This window comes from Neovison vison, chromosome 8 (assembly GCF_020171115.1).
Source record: "Neovison vison isolate M4711 chromosome 8, ASM_NN_V1, whole genome shotgun sequence".
NCBI classification, from domain to species: Eukaryota; Metazoa; Chordata; class Mammalia; order Carnivora; family Mustelidae; genus Neogale; species Neogale vison.
In genome coordinates, this window is record NC_058098.1 from 83,963,346 (window position 1) to 83,987,083 (window position 23,738).

The 23,738-nt window shown below is 38.9% G+C and overlaps 1 protein-coding gene across 5 annotated transcripts in view; it reads left to right on the plus strand.

The window, feature by feature from the left end:
- Positions 1-167: 167 nt before the first annotated feature.
- COMMD1 (copper metabolism domain containing 1) overlaps positions 168-23,738 on the plus strand; it is a 259,154-nt gene continuing 235,583 nt past the window's right edge. For 4 of the 5 annotated variants that reach the window (XR_006386211.1, XM_044264054.1, XM_044264056.1 and 1 more), the window contains exon 1: positions 9,742-9,926. Coding sequence is in view for 4 of the 5 variants with exons in the window: in XM_044264054.1 (XP_044119989.1) it covers positions 9,750-9,926 (177 nt within the window). In the remaining variant the exon portion in view is untranslated. Of the gene's footprint in view, positions 237-9,741; positions 9,927-23,738 lie in introns of those variants that run through there. The other variant, XM_044264057.1, reaches the window with a different exon arrangement.

Genomic DNA, 23,738 nt, shown 5'->3' on the forward strand with positions numbered 1-23,738 from the left:
CTTTAAATCTTCACTGTAATTCTATGAAGTGGACGCTATAATAATTATAATTATAATAGTAATAATAATTATTGTTAATTTTTAGTGGATAAGGTAGCCAGCCAAAGCACAAAGAACTTACAGGTAAACCTGTAAGTAAGTAGATTGAAACCGTATTTCCATTCAGAGCAACGACTTCCCAGATCATGAGCTGAACTGCTGGGCTCCTGTTACCACTTTTCATTATGGAAGTTCATGTAAGTTAAGTTCGTTTAATGTTCTTTCACAAATAAATATTAAGCGCTTATAAAGCAGGGATGTCTGGGATATATTGAGTACTTAATCCTATTATCACTAGGCGCTTTTACACACCGTGAGGAAATGAGCATTAAAAGATGACCCTTCCTAAGGTGCTTTCTACTCATATGCCTCTGGTGCTGACTTTTATTTTATTTTATTTTATTTTAAGATTTATTTACTTATTTTAGAGTGAAAGAGCATGAGTGCGTGAGCAAGATGGGGGGTGAAGGGTGACAGAGGGAAAGGGAGAGGGAAAATCTAGCAGAATCCCTGCTGAATGCAGAGCTCATAGGGGGCTCTATCTTATGACCCGCCCCCATCATGATGCAAGCCAAAACCAAGCTGATTTCTATTTTAAAAGGACCAGACTTCTTTGATGTAGCTCATCAATATCATGATTACTTGTTAAGACAACTGATGAGCCGTCGTGGAAACAAGTGTGTGATGCTAGAAACAGTGTTAATTTGGGCATCCAAAATCCTGGCTTCAGAGTTCTACTCTGCTAATTATTAACTATGGGATCTTTGGCAAGTCATTTAAGTTCTTTTGGTCTAATTTTCCTCACCTGTATAATAGGATTAAATTACATGATCTCTAAAGGCTGGTTAGACCCTACTTGTTTTATTAGTGTAAGTTGTAGACCTGTTAGCCATAAAAGAGCAGAATTTGGAAGATGCCATTACTGGCTTTTTTGTCCCCATGGGGTAGCACAATTGCTTTAATTAAAGTTTTCAAGTTCTAAAGATATTTTTTTCTTTTTCTGTGGCAAATTGGAATTACCTTTTATCCCCCCAAATTACCCAATAAATAAGTGCTGAAAATTTGATTGCTTAAAAGTGTCAGTATGCATTAATTCCCCATTAGAATGGGATTATGTTAAGTATTAAAATGTGCAAACTTGTGTATGCTATGCAAAAGCACTGTTGCTAGTGAAGAATGGAAATATTGGAAAAAAAAAATCCTGTCAGATCCAAGCAGCCACAAAGCATATGTGAGAATGTTGGCAATAGCAATAGACTTACAGAGTTTCTTTAATGATTTGTAAAGTAGGTTTTATAAAACGGTAATACTTGGCCATCCATCCAGGTGAGGCTTGTCTTGCCTGGATGGATGGTAAACCACTTGTTTAGCCTCTAATAACAAAACTGAGCTAAGCTCTGTTTGGGGTTGGAAAAGGGGAGAAGGATGTGTATATGTTTTCTCAATTTTCCACAGCAGAGACAATGGTTTTTATTGTTATTATGTATAATCTGTTTTTCTTCTCTGCGTTAGTTTATGTCATTGAGACAACCATCAAGCCCTATTTTTCCTAAGCCATATTGCTTGCATCATTCATTTTTTTGTTTGCCTTGCAATATTACATGAAACAAAGGCCCATTTTCCTTAAATTTAATTTGATTTTCCTAATTTTCCCTGAAATATTTCTAGTTGACATTTTTATCACTTTGTAAGCTTTCCAGTGAAATGTATCTGAAGATGGGAAACGGAAAAACCAAAAGAGGATTCTGGCAAACTTAGAAGCTTCGTGGTCTTTTTTTTTTTTTTTTTTTTTATTTAAGATTTTATCTATTCACTTGACAGAGAGAGAGAGAGAGAGAGAGATCGATCGATCACAGGCAGGCAGGCAGAGAGAGAGAGGGGAAAGCAGGCTCCCCATCAAGCAGAGAGCCCGAATGCGGTGCCCGATCCCAGGACCCTCAGATCATGACCTGAGCCAAAGGCAGAGCCTAAATCCACTGACCCACCCAGGCGCCCCACTTTGTGATCTGTTTTAAGTAAACCAGATTTTCTATCTAAAAATAGGAATTAACTAATATTAATTCCTGCAAATTTGTAGGCAAAATAAATTATTGATGTTTTGGAGGTCAAGTCATGGGGTGCAACATAAGAGAGGCAAGCAGACATTAGATACTTCCCAATGGAAGAAAAAAAGAATTGAACCTAAATCTAATGAAGTTCCTAGATCTAATTTTTAATTTACAAGTTTATAGGACATACAGGATAGAATATGTTTTTTATAAATGATACCCCATATGGATACAATCAATAAAACACAGAACGTGGGAAACTCTTTAGGATACATGACCTGCAAACACATTGTAAGAAAAGAAAATAGCAAGATGGAAGGGGAACGTACAGATGAAAAGAAAATTCAGATTAAAAAAAAGGAATGAGTGTGCATGGCTGGCTTAATCAGGGGAGGGTCTGACTTTTGGTCTTGGAGTCATGAGTTCAAGCCCCATGTTGGGTATAGAGATTACTTAAATAAGTAAATAAACTTAAAAGAATGATGCAAGCAATATGGCTTAGTAAAATAGGCTTGGGGCGCCTGGGTGGCTCAGTGAGTTAAGCCTCTGCCTTCTGCTCAGGTCATGATCTCAGGGTCCTGGGATCGAGGCCCACATCGGGCTCTTTGCTCAGCGGGGATCCTGCTTCCTCCTCTCTCTCTGCCTCTCTGCCTGCTTGTGATCTCTATCTCTGTCAAATAAATAAATAAAATCTTTTTAAAAAAATAGGCTTCATGGTGCTCTCAATAACAAAATATACAAGGGAGAAGAAAGCTAATTGTTCCTTGCTGATTAATTAAATACTTAAATATTCAAACAGACAGTTAAAAAATATGAAGTTTGTGAGAGAATTTGAGTATGGATTTATAGTTATTGAATATGGATTTATAGTTGATTATGGATTTACATTTTACGTAAATAATTATGGTTTTTTAAAAACTGTCTTTATCTTTTAGAGAAATATAATGAAATATTTACCAATAAAGAGGTTTTTTTTTTTTTAAGGTTTTATTTATTTGTCACAGGGAGAGAGAAAGCAGAAGCAGGGAGGTGGCAGGCAAAGAGAGACGCAGGCTTGCCATTGAGTAGGGAGCCCGATGTGAGATTTGTTAGTCAAACCCACATCATCACCTGTTTGCTTTCAGTGATAGTCTAGCCTTGGCCTTGTTCCTTCACAACTCCTTCAGGCAGGTATGTGCCACCCACCACACAGAGGAATCTTAAAAACGCAAATCTGATGGGTCACCTGGGTGGCTCAGTTGCTTAAGCCTTCTGCTCAGGTCATGATCTCATGGGTCATGATCTCTTGGGTCCTGGGATGGAGCCCCATGTTGCTCTCCATGCTCCGTGGGGAATCTGCTTGAAGATTCTTTCCCTCTACCTCTCCCCCAGCTTCTGTGAGCTTGCATGCCCATGCACTCTCAAATAAATAAATACATCTTTCATTTCATTTTATTTTATTTTATTTAAGATTTTATTTATTTGACAAGGAGAGCACAAGCAGGGGGAGCAAGAGGGGAGAAGCAGGCCCTCTGCTGATCAGGGAGCCCACGACTCTGGGATCATGACCTGAGACAAAGGCAGATGCTTAACTGACTGAGCCACCCAGGCAATCCTCAAATAAATAAATCTTCTTTTAAGAAACTCTGAAAATCTGATCTTTTACTCCCCTGCTTACAACTGTTCAGTTACTCCTCAATGACTAAGTATAAAAGCCAGCATTACATGTAAATTCTCCACTTTATGACACAGACTCTTTATCTTTCCAGATTTATTACCCTAGGCTCCTCCTTCTATTCATGCTACAGTAGGGGAGGAAAAATCTTTTCCCTTCTGCACTTCAAGCTTCTTGGCTGGGGCTCTGTAACAAAATACAGATCAACAAGAGAAAAGCATACAAATTTATTTAATATAAGTTTTATGTGACATGGGAGGCTTGATAAAGAGAAGAAGACCTGAAGAAGTGGTTAAACTATGTTAGATTTGATGAACAGTGAAAAGTTGTGGGGAAAAAATGTGATAGGATAAAAAGATAAAGAGCTGAGGGTTGTAAACTGGGAAAACTCAGCAAGGCCTGTTTGTTCAGTTTCTTCGTAGCCTCCTCCATCTTTGGAGATAATAATGCTCAGGTACAGGGAGAGCAACTCTCACATGAGAGTCTTCTGATCTACTTCAGAAGAAAAAGGGGAGATCGTGGAGTTCTTCCCATACCTGTTATTTCTTAGCTTTTGTTTCTCATGTTTCGTCACATATTCACTATGCCAAGGTTCCGTATTTTGGTGTGGTATGTCCTGTGCCATGATTAAACAATGGAGTTCATAATGTACCTCAACATACCACTCTTTCATGTCTCCATACATAGGAACATGCTATTTCCCCTGCAACGTGTCAGGTTACTTGTTGGTTTGCAACCTCAGAGATTCCTGGATGAAATCTGAAACCAGGTCTTTTACATGGAGGGCAGGAAAGACTAAAGAAAGAGGCATACCACTCAAAACTGGCAGTAGGTAGTTTTATTTTTTTTTAATTTTTAATTTTTTTAAGATTTTATTTATTTGACACAGAGAGATCACAAGTAGGCAGAGAGGCAGGCAGAGAGGGAGGAGGAAGCAGGATTCCCGCCAAGCAGGGAGCCCAATGCAGGGCTCGATCCCAGGACCCTGAGATCATGACCTGAGCTGAAGGCAGAGGCTTAACCCATTGAGCCACCTAGGTGCCCCAGTAGGTAGTTTCGGTAAGCGAGGAAATTTACTTATGAGGCTTTTCTTGGGTGGCTTGCAAGATGAGTAGATCTCTGGACCCATCATCTTAAAGTTCATATAGAAGCTATAAGTGAGCTCAGTCACATATACCATCCAGATGGTCTCAACAACACCTCTCTACACACCATGTCCTTGGAATAGCTCCCACTGTGAGAACTGGACAGAATGTACATTTCAGGGATGGGAAGGCATGAGGAGCCTCTGATTGCACAGCTCCAGTTCATGGGTCAACTAGTGTCACATCCTCTTGATTACCTCCTTCAACACTATTCACCATTAAGCTACTCTGACCTATACAAGCTGAGTTTGAGTTAGTTTTTCTTTCTTCTACCACCAAATCTGATAGTTACTTCTAGATACTTAGTAGTAGTAACCCTTAGTTCCTTGTATTTTAATCATTTGTTTAAGTAAAGGAAGAAAAAATAATTTTGTATCTAATAAGTTCTTGGCAGGGACCCCATAACAAAAGATAGATTAATGAGAAAAACAGAAGTTTATTAACATGTATATCTTATGTATACATGTGAGGTACCCAGGGAAAAATGAGTAACTCAAAGCAATGGCTTAGAGCTCCAGTTTATATGCCATTTTCAGCAGAAAAGAAAGAAAGTTCAGGAAGACCAGTCAGTTATGGGGTGATGACCAGGAAAAGCCCAGTAAACAAGAGATTTGTGGCACACAGTTTTATTTCCATGCCTTCTTCATTGGTAATGGTCTAAAGTTGTCTCCTGGGATTAACTCTTTTCTTTCCTGTGGGTGGAGGAAAGAGACCTTTGAAAATTTTTGTCCTGCTTTTAGGTAAATAGGAGGGCCAGAAGCTTTTCTTGTATCTCCTTCCATTGCCTTTAGCTCAAAAAAAAAAAAAAATCCTTATGCCAAAGTGGCACATTGTAAGGCAGCATATTCTGCTGCCCTTCATTTACATATCATTTTCCTTTACCAGAATGTAAGATTTTAGTACAGAGACTGTTTTGTTCATTTCTGTATCCCCTGGAGCCTAGCAGAATGGCATAAAGCTCTCCACTAATAGCTGCTGAGTGGCTGGCTGAATGGAGTACATGGTAATTAAAATAGAATTTGAAAAGGTAGAGTAGAGACAGGGAGCAGGAAGAGTTTATTGCAAAACTTTGGGCCATTGTGTTTGCACATTATTTTGGCCCATATTTCTTATTTTAACATTTTCAGAAATGGAAAGTCTTACAAAAACTCCTATTTCAGGCCCTGGATCAAACAGCCTGTGAGTCATAAAAGGAGGAGTTTAAAAGAAGTGACCAGTTGGTTAATGGAACTTAGAATGGAAACCTATTTTCTTGGAAGGCTGTATTAGGTGCCTGTATTTTCCATTTGAGCCAAGGCTTCCGGGTCTTTTCTTTGCGGCTGCCTTGCCTAAGGTAGTCCTTTTAATGGGACTGTGCCCAGGTTATCTGTGAAACAGGTTGTATTTTGAAATTTAATAAAATAAAAGTGCTTTAATACTTCCGTTTGAAAGTCATTCCAGCAATGCAGCTGTTAACCAACCTTAATAGCTGCATTGGCAATGGCAGCTCCTGGTGGTACAGGATGATTTTCTTTTATTGAGCACACTGGTGTTTTGGAACTTGCCGTAGGCTGAGGCAGGCAGTGATATGTCCAGGTATTACATACAATAGGATAAGAGTTAAATGGTGGTAGTGATGTACAGTAGTTTCCATTTTTTTTAAGATTTTATTTATTTATTAGATCACAAGTAGGTAGAGAGGCAGACAGAGCGGGAGGGGAGGAAGCAGGTTCCCTGCTGAGCAGAGAGCCTGATGCAGAGCTTGATCCCAGGATCCTGAGATCATGACCTGAGCCAAAGTCAGAGGCTTAACCCCCTGAGCCACCTAGGTTCCTCAGTTTCCATTGTTTTAAGTCATCTAGTTCTTGTGAGTTTTAATTAGACCTGAGAGCGCTGAGAGGGAGTTCTTAGGGCCAGTAGAAAAGTAGGTTTATAGAAAGACTTCAGAGGGGTAAATTAACCCCTAGATATTGTAGGCTACATTTGGTGTATATTTTGGGGGAAAAGTATCTGAGGTATCTATTGGATTCTGAGAGCATGTTCTGTTATCAAAACATTCAAGAAACACTATGTAAGGTATATGGCTTTTTTCAGTCATGTAGAACACATATGTTCTTTTTTTAAGAAAATATTTATTTGAGAGAGAGAGAGAGAGGGAAAGCACAGAGGAAGAATGAGAGGGAGAAGCAGACTCCCGGCTGAGCAGGAGCTTGATGTAGGGCTCGATCCTAGGACCCTGAGATCATGACCTGAGCCAAAAGCAGAGGTTTTAACCCACTGAGCCACCCAGGTACCCAAACACATATGTTCTTTAAAGCTTTTTATTAAAAGGATTTTGATTTTAGGATATACTACTTATCTTTTCATTATATAATCTTTTATTACAGTAGTATTGCTTGTGCACTCTAGACATTTAGAAAAATTAGGTAAGCAAAAGAAGCAAATAAAAACCACTCTCGAGGTGCCTGGGTGGCTCAGTAGTTTAAGTGTCTGACTCTTGGTTTCTGCTCAGGTCATGATCTCAGGATTGTGAGATCTGTGCTGGGCATGGAATCTCTTGGGATTCTTTCTCCCTCTCCCTCTGACCTCTCTCCCTCTCTAAAAACAAAAACAAACAAACAAAAAACCATTCTCAATTATTCAGAGATTTACTTTATAGCAAGTTGGTGAATAACCTTCCAGACTTCTATGCAGGTTGACAGATCCAACTATCTAAACCTAGGAAAATGTCTCAATATAGGTGAGAATCATTAATATTCCTAGTGTATAAGAGCTCTACTGAAATGACAAACTCTATAGAGAATTATCAAGAAAATGGGAGGAAATACAAGTAGTCAATAAATATATATTAAAAAGTATTCTTTCTCAAATTTAAGAAATACAAGTGAAAATATGATAATATTTCTCATCTATCAGGTGGCAAAGATTATATAGAATAATATCAAACTGTTAGGAAGGTTTCATAGAGATAGAAATATATGTTACTTTCATAGAAATAGAAATAAATGGTACTTTCTGGTAGGTAATTTGGAAGTTATGTGCTTGGAACTTGCTGTAGGCTCAGGCAGGCTGTGCTATTTCCACTCATAACCCTTTCCCCCCTTATGCTGACCATTTTCTGCAATTCCTGTAGGCATACTTAACAAAATGTATAATTTATCTCTAGGTTTGCTTTTCTTGGAGCTGTGAAAGCATCTCTGAATTTGCCTTTTAGAAAATTAATTCCTCTAGGGAAAGAAATACATCTTTTCTATTATAAAGAATGCCTCTTGACTTCAGTCAAACACTGGATAAACATTCGATTAGTCTAGATCAGTGATTCTCAACACTGCAACAAGGTGGCACTATGCCTTGAAAGGGGATGTCAGTTGTCCTGACAACGGAAAGGGAGGGATGGCCTAAGCTGGACAGGGCCAGGTGTATAAGACATCCTGCTATGCACGGGGATATTCACTTAGGTGAAAAACCTATATGTTTATTATTGTCTGAGTCTGAAATGGAACTCAGTTACACCATTGTTTTTAAGTTCTTAACATGGTTTTAATATACACAGAACATTCCTGGTTTACAGTTACTGGGTAAAGTGAGGAAAGAATGTTTTTGTTCTGAACAACTACCAACCTTTGTTCACATTACAGAAAATCAAGTTACCAGTAGCAGCTGCTCTCTCTTTCTCTCTGGAATCACCAATACAGCATACCCGTATCAATTTGTATTTGTCACAGAAGGTTCAACATAAAGCTGCAGGGATTTGGCTATCCCATATGTCTCCTAGTCACCCACTATAGTTATGCCTCAACACTTACACATTGAAACACGTATGTTTAAATTAATTTCCTTTTGTTTTTATTCTAAATTATAATTAGGTCATTATGTTGACTTTTAAATTGAAATATAATTAACATACTGTGAAATTCATCTTTTAAAGTGTATAATTCGGTGGGTTTAGCATATTCACAAAGTTGTGTAACCATACCAATATCTAATTCTAGAACATGTTTGTCACCCCTGGGAGAAATCTATTACCCATTAATCCAGTCCCCCTTCCTCTAGGTCCCTGGCCACCATGAAATCTTTCTGTCCCTATGGATTTGTCTTTTCTGAATATTTCATGTAGATAGGATCTTACCTTATCTCACCTTTTGTGTCTGTCTTCCTTCACTTAGCGTGTTTTTAAGATTCATCCATGTTGTAGTATGTATCAGTACCTCATTCCTTTTTGTGGGCGAATAACATATTGATTTTTTGAAATCATACGAATAGAAAGTTACATAACCTGTGCATTTCATTTCAGGATTGTAAAGAGTTAGCAAAATCTTTATTATAGAAAGGAGCTTTGGCTCAGAGCCACACCGATTTAGCCAGCAAGACAGGACCCATAATTGTAAAAAGGCAAGTAACAATCCTAGCAAACACATTATGTTATCAGGGGATAGTTAAATTTTCTGGGACAAAAGGTGGTCAGGTAATGATTAGGCAGCGATTAGATACGAGTGATAGATCGATATGAGTGATCCTATTCAGTTAGCGGATTGGTAAGGCTTGGAATGAGGTGCAGCAGATCCAAAGTTAAACTGCCACCTTCATTGGATAGTTCCCCATCTCAAGTGATCTCCATCAGGTAGACCTTTCCTTTCAGCAGACCCTGCAGTGAGGAAGGGAATCAGTAAGTAAAGTGATTCTTCTGAACTGAATGGATGGCTCCCTGGTGGCAACCTAAGGGGATGAGTTCTGCAGAGCAAAGCTGATAGCTGCCAATACCGACCTCTGGTGGAACTTGGCCGCCATTTGTCCCCAGCGCCTTTGCCCAAGCCATTTAGGCCCATCCCGGGTGCCGTAGTGGGGCCCTCGCTCAGCTGTTGTGGGGCGGGGCTGCTACTGACCATGGCGGGCGAGCTTGAGAGCTCGAAAGCTCTGAGTGGGTTGCTGAACGGCCTGGCCCAGGAAGCTTTCTATGGGCACCAAGGCATCACGGAGGAGCTGCTGCGGAGCCAGCTCTATCCCGAGGTGTCACTCGAGGAGTTCCGCCCCTTTCTGGCGAAGATGAGGGGGATTCTTAAGGTATCCGTCCTCCCTGCAGCTGCGGCCGCTGAGCCCAGCCTCTTCCCCTCCGCTCTCAGATTGGGCACCCCAGAAGCTGCGAAGGCTTTCCTTCTTACACCTCCACCCCGTGGGCTCTACATTATACTTCTTCAGATGCGGGGCGCTCGCTCCGTCGCCGCCTGTCACTTTCTTAAGGGTGATCCCTTTCTGTTCAAGCTCCGTGCCCTGGAGCAGACACGAACAGGCAGGACTCTGGGCTTTTTCTCCATTTTTTTCTCTATTGTTGTGTGGGCAGCAATTTCGAGTTGCTTTGGCGAATCTGTGCGCTCCAGATTAAAATTAAAATTAAAGAGCTGTTAAGTCTAGCTTTCCGAGGTTGTGGAAGTTAAAGTGAGCCACTGCATGCTGGGATAGCGGGTGGAGGGTTCGCCGGAGTGAACCCGTGTCAAGTAGTGCATGGTATGGTTAAAAGAGCGCATTTACTAGCTTGAAGTCAAAGTATAAGTCAGCCTGTCCAGTAAACATGTAATGAGAGCTAAACATATAATTTAAAATTTTCTAAAAGCCACATTAAAAAAGTTAAAAAGAAGCAGATGAATTTAATTTTATTACATTTAACCCAGTGGATCCAAAGTATTATCTCTTTTCATGTAATCGACATACAAAATGTTAATAAGGTATTTTTTTCGCCGAGTCTTTGAAATGTATACATTTTACACTTAAAGCACATGTCATTTTGTACTAGCCAGATATCAAGTGACCAGTAGTTACCTGTGGCCATTGAACAACACAGTTTCAGACTGAGAGCTAGTCACCTGAATGAATCCAGTGCCGAAGTATACTCTAGAGATAGACAATAAAAATGATTTTCGATTTTTGTGGGCCTTCTGTGAGGAAATGTACTAGGTGGATACCCATTTTAAAGAATAGGAAACAGGCTCAGGGCATCTAAGTCTAGTTAGTCTAAAATCACACTTTGATTAAAGATGGTGTTGAAATTTCATCTGTTTTTTGCATCTGCTATTTGTTTTGAAACTGCTTAGGCTTTAAGAGGCATTTTTTTTTTTTTTTGAACTGCTTTTGCTTATAGGATTTGAATCCGGGGGCGGGGGAAAGGCAAAACAGTTATTTCACAAAGAGTAAATGGACGGTCTCATGGAAATATAGAGGTATTATCTCAGGTGTGATCCTAGACATTCTGAGTAATTTTATTTTATTTTAAAGATTTTAAGTATTTTTTAAGATTTTATTTATTTATTTGACAGAGATTACAAGTAGGCAGAGAGGCAGGCAGAGAAGAGAAAGGGGGAAGCAGGCTCCGGGCTGAGCAGAGAGCCTTTTGGGGGCTCTATCCCAGGACTGAGATTATGACCTGAGCTGAAGGCAGAGGCTTAACCCACTGAGCCTCCCAGGCACCCCTGTTTTAAAGAAATCTCTATATACCCAGTGTGGGGCTTGATCTCACAAACCCAAGATCAAGAGTTGCGTGCTTTACCGATTAAGCCAGTCAGGCACCCCTATTCTAATTTTAATTGATATCATAAAGACTAATGAATGCCTTTTGTTTCTATCAAATCTTATTCTCCAAGTGGTCAGAAAAGGTTTCCTAGAGAATTTGACTTCTTAACTGGGTTTTTGAGGTGTTTGCTAAGCCTGTAAGGGGGATGAGGATGAGGGACTGTAGGCCAAGAAGTAAGAACAGCTCGTGTGTAGGCAGTATCTTAGGAACTCCAAACACTGGGGGCTACTGCTCTTTAGTTGGACAGTATGATTATTTTGCTTGGTAGTGAGGTAAGAATTGCAGGCTACCTAGAGAAGACATTGCCTGGAAACGCTCTCTTACTTACTTTTGAATATATTGATGAATAGTATCCAAGTATTGCTCTTTCTGCTTTCAGTTTTCTGTCTGAGGATGGAATACTTCAGTTTTCTGAGTAATTTTGAAGAGCTGAAGTAATTTTGAAGTAGTTGAAGAGCTGGCATGGCTCAGTTGGTGCTTGGAGTAGAACAGAAGATTTATTTGCCTGTGCTTTGCAGAACAGCCTCTGTATAGCCAATTGAGATACCAAGGGGAAAAAACCTTTGGTTTTTTGACCTAGGGCTGAAACTATGGGTTCTAGATGACATCTAGTTCCAATCTTCACTTACCTTTTAAGCAACACTGAGTTACAAACATCTCTCTAATTTTTGAGAAAGCATAAAAAGCAAACAGGATTTTTATGTATAAGTCTTTGAGCATGTTCTTCTGCAGTAAGAGAACACACACAAGCAATCATGATACAAAGTTGCCGTAGTATTTGGAAATAGAGATCTGAGTAAGCTACTGTGGACAGAAAGGCAATAGCTCTTTTGGGCAGGTTCTTGGAAATGCCATTTTTGCTGCTCTTGAAGAAAGTGTAGAATATTTTAGACTGAAATGAGGGGCAACCATGTAGGGCATTCTAGGTTAAGAAAATAGGAGTAAGGCAGGAAAATGGTAACTAGTCCAATGGAACAGGTTCAGGAAATAGTAAATATGTTCAATTTGACAATAGCATGGTGGTATCCAATACGTATTGGTGGAGAAGCCAAGAAAAAAAATGAAGCAACCTTTATTTCTTTATTTCTGCTAACCATAATTCCTGCTTTCTAGCAGGGCATACTTTTGTTTTGTTTTGTTTTTTTTTTTTGCGGCAAAATACTTAATAACAAAATTTATCATTGGGGGCACCTGAGTAGCATAATCTGTTAAGTGGCCATCTCTGGGTTTCAGCTCGGGTCGTGATCTCAGGGTTGTGGGATGGAGCCCCATGTTAGGCTCCCCGGTCAGTGGGGGAGTCTGCTTGGGACTCTCTGTCCTTGTCTCCTTCAACCCCTCTCCCCCTGCTCATGCCCTCTCTAAAATAGATGAATAAATCTTTAAAAAAAGAGAATTTTTTTATCATAACCATTTTGAAGTATACAGTTCAGTGATATTAAATACATTTATGATATTGTGCATCCATTACCACCATCCATATTTATAACTCTTTTCATCTTGTGAAACTGGAATTCTGTACCCATTAAACACTAGCTCCCAATAACCGCCATTCTACTGTTTCTATGATTTTGACTACTTTTAAGTATCTCATGTAAGTGGAATCATGAAGTATTTGTTTTTTTTTTGGTGTGTGTGGCTGACTTGCTTTGCTTAGCATAATGTCATCAATGTTTATGTTGCATATATCAGAATTTCCTTCCTTTTAAGGCTGAATAATATTCCATTGTATGTATATCCTACACTTGCTTTATGCATTCATGTCATTGGATACTTGTGTTGCTACCATGTTTTAGTTGTGAATGATGCTGCTGTGAACACAGGGTTGCAGATACCTCTTTGCAACGCTACTTTCAGTTCTTTGGGGTAAATATCCAGAGGTGGAATTGCTGGGTCATATGGTAATTCTATTTGTAATTTTTTGAGAACTGCCAGCTGTTTTCCACAGTGGCTGTACCATTTTACATTTCCACCAACAGTGCATAAGAGTTCTGATTTCTTGGGGCACCTGGGTGGCTCAGTGGGTTAAAGCCTCTGCCTTCGGCTCTGGTAATGATCCCAAGTTCCTGGGGTCGAGCCACGCATCAGGCTCTCTGCCCAGCAGGGAGCCTGCTTCCTCCTCTTACTCCACCTGCCTCTCTGCCTACTTGTGATTTCTGTCTGCAAATAAATAAATAAATAAAGTCTTTAAAAAAAAAAAGAGTTCTGATTTCTTAACACCCTTGCCAACACTTGATATTTTCTGGTTTTGTTTTGATACGAGCCGTCCTTATGAGTATAAGGTGAGCAGGGTATACATTTTTACATGTAGATAACAGCAGAATTAAAAACATTTTTTTCTTTTGTCTTTGTGGAGTCACAGCTATCTTGAATTCAACATGCAGGCTAGAAGAGCAGAGAAGAAAATAAAAAAATGAAGGATCTGAGCAAAGGGAAACAAACTGAGGATAAAAGTGGAGTAGTACCTTATGTCGTTTGGTGGCCACACCTTTCAGTCATCTGTAGAGAATCAAGTTCTGTGAAGAAAGTGAAAGTGAGAAGGACAACAGGAGTAGGAGGAAAGGATGTTTAACTCCCGGCAGGGAATAGGATGTATGTGTTAGGTTCCTCATTGCATTCATTTATAGGCTGTGTTTCAGATATCCTGAGCTGCAGTCTTTCCCTCTGACCTTCACATTGTGTGCCCAGATGTATTGTACTGATGGTGGCATTTGTACTAGTCTCTGTTTTCCGCTTGGAAGTTTTCCTATCCTACTTGGCTGGGACATGGATCCTCTCTAGGCTTACCTATTGCTCACAAGAGCGCACACCTTTCATCAGTTTGTAGATATATGAAGCTGGCCATTTGTTTGCTCCAGTTTTGTTTTTCGTAGCTCCTGAGGGGCAGTGAAACCAGTAAATTGGGAGTGATGTGTTTAGTTAGGGAGATGACCTCATATATAAATACTCTGCCATTTTAACCCATCTTTTGGTTTATTTATAATTTCAACTTATTATAGATATTCATTTGTAAATTCTTTATTTCTTGCCTCTGCTGTTAACCTTGCAAGGGATGATGCTTATCCTAGTTTACTGGAATTCTAGAGAAAGATATTACTTAACTGAAACTACATCACCTTTTGTACTTAACCTTCTGTACTCACCACTGGCCTATGTCTGTATTCACTACTGCCCTCTTTTGGTGATAATTTTGTGTTCCCTCACTGAGGTTTTATATTAAAAATTTTTAAATTAAGTTTTTATTTTATTTATTAGGGAGAGCGTGTGCACAAGCAGGGGCAGAGGCAGAGGCAGAGAGAGGCAGAGAAGCAGACTCCCCTGATGAGCAGGGAGCCTGATGTGGGGCTCTGGGATCATGACCTGAGCCGAAGGCAGATGCTTAATTGACTGAGCCACCCAGGCACCGCAAAACCTAACACATTTTCTGTCTGAACCTTTACAGAAAAAAAAATGTGCTGATTCCTGTCTCAAACATCTGTTTTTAAACTCAGGTTTAATATTTGGAAACAATATAATATATAAATTATTTTTATAATTTAGTTTAGAAGTTACTTGATAAAAGTCTGAAAGCTAGAAATAGGGATTATTTGGTGTTTTATCCTCTGAGGAATTTTGCTGCTTATTCTTTATGTTCATGAGTTTTGTGGTAAATAAGAAATAAGCTTTAATGTTTCTGTGGTACTCAGTGTATATTCTTCATAAGACAAAGAATTTGAATTTTTTTTCATATTGAATATGTGAAGTTTATGTGTTTATTAACACAATATAAGGTAATACACAATGTAATGTTGTAAGCCTGAGAACCAAGTAAAAACTATCAACATGAAAACTGGTTTAAACTTACATAAGAAAATAACTTACCAATAACATAATAATGTTTAGGGGCACCTGGGTGGCTCAGTCAGATGAACATCCACCTCTTGGTTTCAGCTCAGGTCATGATCTCAGGATTGTGGGATTGTACCCCTGTTGAGCTCCATACTCAGTGGGTAGTCTGCTTGAGATTCTCTATCTCCCTCTTCCTCTGCCCCTTACTACCCCCAAATAAATAAATAAATCTTTTTTTTTTTTTAAGATTTTATTTATTTATTTGACAGAGAGAGATCACAAGTAGATGGAGAGGCAGGCAGAGAGAGAGAGAGAGGGAAGCAGGCTCCCTGCCGAGCAGAGAGCCTGACGCGGGACTCCATCCCAGGACCCTGAGATCATGACCCGAGCCGAAGGCAGTGGCTTAACCCACTGAGCCACCCAGGCACCCCTAAATAAATAAGTCTTAAAAAAAGAAATATAAGGGGAGCCTGGTGGCTCAGTCAGTAGAGCATGTGACTTTTGATCCCAGGTTTGTAAGTTAGAGCCCCATGTTGGCTTGTAGAGGTTACTTAAAATCTCTAAGGGGTACCTGGCTGGCTTAGTTGGAATAGCATGACTCTTGGTTCTGAGGTTATGAGTTCGAGCGCCACGTTGGGCGTAGAGATTACTAAAACAAACAAACTTAAAGAAAAGATTTATTTTTAAGATTTTATTTATTTATTTAATTGACAGACAGTGAGAGAGGGAACACAAGCAGGGGGAGTGGGAGAGGGAGAAGCAGGCTTCTTGGTGAGTAGGGAGCCAGATGTGCGGCTGGATCCCAGGACCCTGGGATCATGACCTGAGCCGAAGGTAGATGCTTCACAGACTGAACCACCCAGGCACTCTCTTGAGATTTATAATAGTAAAAGGCTATAAAAATATTTCTATTTTAAATATTTTATTTATTTTAGAGAGAATGAGCAGGTGTGAGTGAGCAGGGGAGAGGGGTAGAGAGAAAGGGAGAGTAAAAATTCTAAACAGTCTCTGCCCTGAGCATGGAGCCCCAACTTGATCTCATGACCCTGGGATCATGACCTGAGCCAAAATCAAGAGTCAGATGTGGGGTGATGGGTAGTTCAGTTGATTAAGCATCTGCCTTTGGCTCAGGTCATGTTCCCAGGGTCCTGGGATTGAGTCCCACATTGATCTCCCTCTGCCTGTCTCTCTCTCATCAATCAATAAAATCTTAAAAGAGTCAGATGCTTAACCACCTGAGCCACCCAGGCAACCCCCAAATATTTCTATTTGAAATACCTGGTTCTGTTTCTCTTCTTGAAGCCATGAAAATTTGTAATTTGTTTGAAAATTAGGTTGACTGGAAAGAAAAGACCTGTGTTGATATGAGTTCCGTATATTTGGTAATTCAGGATTCAAATTTTTTTTTGTTTTACAAATATTGAGCTACCTATATGCTTTCCCTTGTTAATTATTAATTATTTTTATTAACATATAATTATTATTTGCCCCAAGGGTACAGGTTTGTGAATCATCAGGCTTACACACTTCACAGCACTCACCATATCACATTTCCTCCCCAATGTCCATAACTCAAGCACCCTCTCCACACTTCCCCTTCCCCCAGCAACCCTCAGTCCCTTATTAATTTTTATAATAAGCATTATTTAGAAATGTGAAATGTATTAAAAACTCATAATACCACAAGCTGACATAACCAGTATTAATGTTTTCGTGCACTTACTTATACCACAGACATTTTAAAGCATCTTAATACATGCCATGCCCTGTGCTTGGGATGCAGCAGTAAAAGTCATAGCTACAGTCCCTGCCCTTGTGGAATTTATAGTTCCTGAGGAATACAAATAATAAGTCTTTGGTTAGCTTTTGAAAAGGCAGTTAGAAGGTGCCAATTTATGCAGATTATAGGCAGTTTAGAGTGGTTCCTAGCCCACTCTACAACATGAACAAAGAATGAAAAGCAGGGAATGGCCTACTTATTAGGTACAATGAACTGAAAAGAAAGGACAGACAGCACACAAGTAATTTTCCTTCTTTTAGTTGTCTTCCGCTGGTCCCAAGATAGGGGCTTCTCATGAATATGGTTGATTACAGTCATGGTAATGTCTTTCCTGCATGAGGATTTGACTGCTTTGGGACCTTATTTTAGGTTTCTTGACATGGTCTTCAGGGCCAGATTGGCTGTCAGAGCATCACTGTACAGTCCAAGATGTATACTTACAGTGGCTCTGTCTTCTTGCTGGTTTCTCTTTACTTTCGGTGTCTCTTCACAGAGCCTGAAGCATGTTTTCAAGTAGCTCCTTAAGAAAGGGTCACTTTGGGCGCCTGGGTGGCTCAGTGGGTTAAGCCGCTGCCTTCGGCTCAGGTCATGATCTCAGGGTCCTGGGATCGAGGCCCGCATCGGGCTCTCTGCTCAGCAGGAAGCCTGCTTCTCTCTCTCTGCCTGCCTCTCCATCTACTTGTGATTTCTCTCTGTCAAATAAATAAATAAAATCTTTAAAAAAAAAAAAAAAAGAAAGGGTCACTTTTTTCTTTTTTTTTGGTTTCTTTTCTTTTTGTTTAAAAAATTAATGAATGAATGAATGTTTAAATTAATATATAATGTATAATTTGTTTCTGGGGTACAGGTCTGTGATTCATCAGTCTTACACAATTCACAGCATTCACCATAGCACATACCCAGTGTCCATCACCCAGCCACCCTATCCCTCCCACCCCTCTCCACTGCAGCAACGCTCAATTTGTTTCCTGAGACCAAGAGTCTCTTAAGGTTTGTCTCCCTCTCTAGTTTTGTCTTGTTTCGTTTTTCCCTCCCTTCCTCTATGATACTCTGTCTTATTTCTCAAATTCCTCAAATCAGTGAGATCATATGATAATTGGCCCTCTCACTTTTTTCTTTTTAAGTTTTAAAAAAGTGTCTTTATTTTAGTTCATACTTAGTTGCTAGTTTGGTTGAGAATATATTTCTAGGTTGTGATATTGACTTAGTTTTGAAGGCATTGTTTCATTCCATGTAATCTTTTTCTCTGTGAGCTTTTAGGATTTTTTTCCTATCCTTTATTTCCATGAGTATCCTTGGTGTGTGGTTTTCTTTTATTTCATTATTTCATTATTTTGGCCACTGTGGACCCTTTGAATCTGGAGACTCATGACCTTTAGTTCTGGGAAAAGTTGTATTCTTACTTTGATTTTTCTTCTAGTCTCTTTCTAGCACTCTGATTTCATATGTTAGACCTTCTAGACTGAATCCTTGGTTTTCTTTTATTTTCTCTATTTTCCATTTATTCCCTTTTTGATAGATTTTCTCAACTTTACTAGCATTTCCTCAATTTTACTAGCACTTACTTCCTTAGCATTTTAATTGCATTTTTCACTTGGTCATGTTTTAAATTTCCAGGAATTTTCTTTTGACATAGACAATACACTATGGTTAGTCACTGTAAGGGAGGAAAAGATTTCTTCTTGATCCTCATAGGGTCCCTGGCCATGTCTGAAAATAAACTGACAAAGACAGATTAACAGGAGAAAAGCATACAAATTTATTTCTTATAAGTTTTGCATAATATTGGAGCTTTCGTAAGGAAATGAAGATCCAAAGGAACAGACTGAATATTTTATTTTGGGTTTGATGAAGAGTTAAACATAGTAAACTGGGGAAAACTTATCAAGACCTATTTGTAGGGTTCTTCTTTGTGTCTCTGTCTTTGGAGATGAGGATGCTCCTTTCTTCTGGAGGCATCTCTCACAAGTGGGTTTTATGACCTATTTCAGGGGAAGGGGATGGGGGAAAAGGTCAAAAAGACCTTGCTCTGCCTTTTTTCCAACTACTTCAGTTTCCAAGAATCTGTATGCCAAGATGCTGTATTTTGGGGTAGCATGCCTTGAACCCCATCACCAACAATCTCTCCTTTCTTTCTTAAAACACGAGGTGGGGGCATAGACTGACATAACTTTCTGCATTTGGCTTTAAAAAAATTTATTTATCTTGAGTGGTTTTTGTGCTATTTTCAGTATTAAGAATTTGGTATACTTGTACTCAGTGCTTGTGAAAGCTTTTTTTGGAGACTTTTAATAAACATATTGCTGAGATGTTTTGGGATATGATGAAAGTAGAAGATGTTAAATTCTCCCAGAGAACTTAAGCTTTTTAATATTCTAATAGCTTTATGTTTTGCAAATTGTGGTGTATGTTTTTGGCTTTCCTTACTTGTTTATATTATTTTATTTTATTTTTTTAAAGATTTAGTTATTTACTTGGGAGAGCGACAGGCAGAGGGAGAGGGAGAAGCAGGCTTCCCACCAAGCAGGGAGCCCGATGTAGGGCTCGATTGCAGGACTCTGAGATCATGACCTGAGCTGAAGGCAGATGGTTAACCGATTTAGCCACCCAGGCGCCCCTTTTATATTATTTTAAAAGCACAATTTGATCCTAGTTTCCGAAAAACCAGGAAAATTTTGTGAGAAGTGTTTATAGTAAAAGTAGAAGCTTTAAAGTACATTTGGTATTAAGTTTATAAAGGGATTTAAGTTGACTGCCTATTAGTAATAATTCTTTTTGTATTGTCAGAAAATGGTATTTTCAGGGACACCTGGGTGGCTCAGTGGGTTAAAGCCTCTGCTTTCGGCTTGGTGGTGATCCCAGGATCCTGGGATCAAGCCCCCATCGGGCTGTCCGCTCAGCAAGGAGCCTGCTTCCCCCTTCCTCTCTGCCTGCCTCTCTGCCTACTTGTGATCTCTGTCTGTCAAATAAATATATAAAATCTTAAAAAAAAAAAAAAGAAAATGATATTTTCAGCTTCTGTTTGAGATTATCTTGTGGAATGTATCTAGTACTTCATTCTTGTGAAAAAGCCAGAGTACTTTTTAGTTTTATTTATATTTATTTTTTTTTTCAGAATGCTTCTAATATTGAACTTTCTCATGTTACAATAGGGTTTCTGCATTTATTATATATTGTAGAAAGATTTTACGGTGGAAGATTTTTTAATATATTATTGGTCTCTCTTTACAATGAAAATGTAAAGTGATACCTTTTTGAGCAGTGTAAGAATGAGCTCCACCCTTACACATTTCAGACAGTAAATATTAAATAATAAGAAGTTAACTTTATTATAATAAAAGAATGCAAAATATCTGGTCTTGAAATGTATAGATTAGAAGAGACTGAAAACATTGACTTATTCTGCCATACTTTCAGGATTCATTTGTCTCTGTCTTCATTATTGTCTTAACTATAAGCAGTAGTGGTTGTGCTTTTCTACACTAGGTGGCAGTAGAATATTGGCTTGCTAATACTGCTGGAAGCAACATGATAACTTGAAATGTTCTTTCTCTTGAATGTTGGAATTCAGAAAACAAAGTTGGCTACTCAACAATAAGAATTTCTTATCCAAAAAGAAGTCTAAATACTTGGTTTAATATTTTGAATTTAGAAACTCCATTTTCTGGAAAATTTAAAGCTCTATAAACAGATTCCTTTTGCTGTAGTTCTCTGGTTTTCGTATAACCAAATTTTACTAATTTCATTGAACAGTTTTGAGAATTTAGATGATAAATTTGTGAGATACATTTCTACTTCTCTGAAGGATTGGCAAGCAACTGTTTGGTAACATGTTACGCGGACATCACATGATAGAGTAGCAATTATAGATTACCAGCTGGAGTTTATTTTAATGGGTTCTGATGACCTGTATAAAGGGTACTTGGCTGGCTCAGTCAGTTGAGCATGTGACTCTTGATCTCGGGGTTGTGAGTTCAAGCCCCTCCTTGGGCATGGAGCCTACTTTAAAAAGAAAGAAAGAAAGAAAGAAATCAAATGACCAGTATGAGGTGTTCTAAAAGTCTGGCTGGCTCAGTTGGAGGAGCATGTAACTCTTGATCTTGGGGTTGTGAGTTCGAGTCCCACACTGAGTGTAAAGATTTTTCAAATACATTTTAAAAAACCCCACACCTTAACCACTCTCCCCCATATTAATTGAAGATCCATTTTTGGTTGTCTTCTCAAACTGTTTTGGATCTGCAGACTTAACTTGGGTTGAGTTTCTGGGAGATTTTAAGGAGAAAAAAATTTTTTTAGAAGATTTTATTAGAGAGAGTGAGTAAGACAGAGAGCATGAGAGGGGATGGGGGAGGGCTCAGCAGGAGAGGGATAAGCAGACTCTCCATTGAGCAGGAAGTCCAGTGTAGGTCTTGATCTGAGGACCCTGGGATCGTAATCTGAGGCAAAGAAAGATGCTTAACCAACTGAGCCACTCAGGTACCCCTAAAGAAAATTTCTATCTTTGATTTATCTATCCAGTATTTACTGAGCCCATAATTGTACTATACCTGGCTCTGTACACAAAGGTGAATATCACGGTCAAAGAATCCTTTATTATATGGTAAATGCCATAAGAAAGGTATCGGTGATGTCTTCTAGTGAAATGGATCCTTATTTTAAATTACAAACACATGAACAATTATTTTTCTTGTCCTAATAAAATACCTTCATTTTTGGCTTTGTGTTAACTAAGTGAACAATGAACTTAGAATGTATTTTTTTTTCTTAAGAATGTAATTTTTGTAAATTTTGACTTAATTATTTGTTTTAACTAATCCTCTTAAAAAAAGCCATATTACACTAAATTGAAGATATTTTGGTATAGCTTATGTTATGTGTACTTTATTTGTGATAAACTTTTAATATTGCCAGTATAAAATTATCTCTGAAATGTATTCTGTATATTATTCTCTGTCATGACATCTAATTATGGTATAGCTTTCTTGCACAGTTCTCTACAGAACTATTTCTAAACAAAGGTACCATTTATGAAATCCTTAAATTTCCATTATTTTTTTTTTTTTAAAGATTTTATTTATTTATTTGACAGAGAGAGATTACAAGTAGGCAGAGAGGCAGGTAGAAAGAGAAGGAGGAGGAAGCAGGCTCCCTGCTGAGCAGAGAGCCCGATGTGGGACTCGATCCCAGGACCCCGAGATCATGACCTGAGCCGAAGGCAGCGGCTTAACCCACTGAGCCACCCAGGCACCCCTTAAATTTCCATTATGTTTATCCTGAATGTATGTTACTTAAGAAGTAATGAAATCATTTATCATATGTTTAAAATTTGTTCATTTTTTCAAATAAACATTTATTGAGCACCTACCTGCCAGATCTTGTGCCTGGCACTGGAAACATCAGTGGGCCAAACAGAAAATTTTCCTATCTCCTCGATGTTATTTAAGGAGGGCAGGGGTATCTTTTTTTTTTTTTTTAAGATTTTATTCATTTATTTTACATTGAGAAAGAGAGAGAGAGCACAAGCAGGGAGAAGGGGCATAAGGAGAAGCAGACTCCTTGCTGAGCAGGGAGCCCAGTGCAGGACTCGATCCCAGGACCCTGAGATCACGACCGGAGCCAAAACCAAGAGTTGAAGGCTCAAGCAACTGTACTGTCCAGGAGCCTCATTCCACTTTACTTACTTCTAATACTACAGTTCAGTTCCACCTGTTTGTGAACTTTATATAAATGTAGTCTTATAGTATATACTCTTTTGTGTCTTTGACTCAAGACACACATACTTGTGGGATTCAGCATAGCATATGGTTGTAGATCATTCATATTGCTGTGGAACACTGATAAGCAAACTGTGACCCATAGGCTAAATCTGACCCCTGTTTGTCTGTTTGTTTGCCAGGGGGAGAGAAAAAGATGGGGGGGAGGGGTAGAGGGCACAGGAGAGAGAGAAGCTTAAGCAGGCTTCACACCCAGCATGAAGCCTGGGACTCAATCTTAAAATCCTGAGATCATGACCTGAGTGGAAATCAAGTTATATGCTTAATCAAGTGAGCCACCTAGGTGCCCCATGGCCCCTGCATATTTGTGTACAGCCCGTGAGCTACTTTCTTACATTTTTAAATAGTTAAAATAATTTTTTGTGACCTATGAAACTTACATGAAATTCAGATTTCAATGTCTATAATAAAGTATGTGGTTAGTTTTGTTCTACAAGGGCAGAGTTAAATAGTTGTATCAGAGAAGAGATGGCTGGCAAAACCTAAAATAATTACTGTCTGGCCTTTTATAGAAAAAATTTGCCAACCCCTAATGAGTATATCAGTGTTTGAATATATTACAGTATGCTTATCCATTCTACTGTTGATGGGGAACTGAAAAGTTTACAGTTTTTGCTTTATTATGAGTAGAGGATACTGTTTTTCCTTCTCAAAATTTAGCCACCGTTATTTTCTCATTAGGTATCTTGTATTGAATAGAGAACTGTATTTTTAAAAAAATTTCATTTATGTATTTTGTGAGAGAGACAGAGAGAGGTCTGAGCTGGGGGAGGGGCAGAGGGAGCAGATCTCAAGAGCCACCCAAGCACTCTAAAGTAGAGAAGTATTTTAATTCATTTTTTAGTTTTACCTTATTGTGGTAAGACTTAATAAAATTTTAAGTACAGTATTGCTGACTCTAGGTGCAATGTTGTACAGCAGATCTCAAGAGC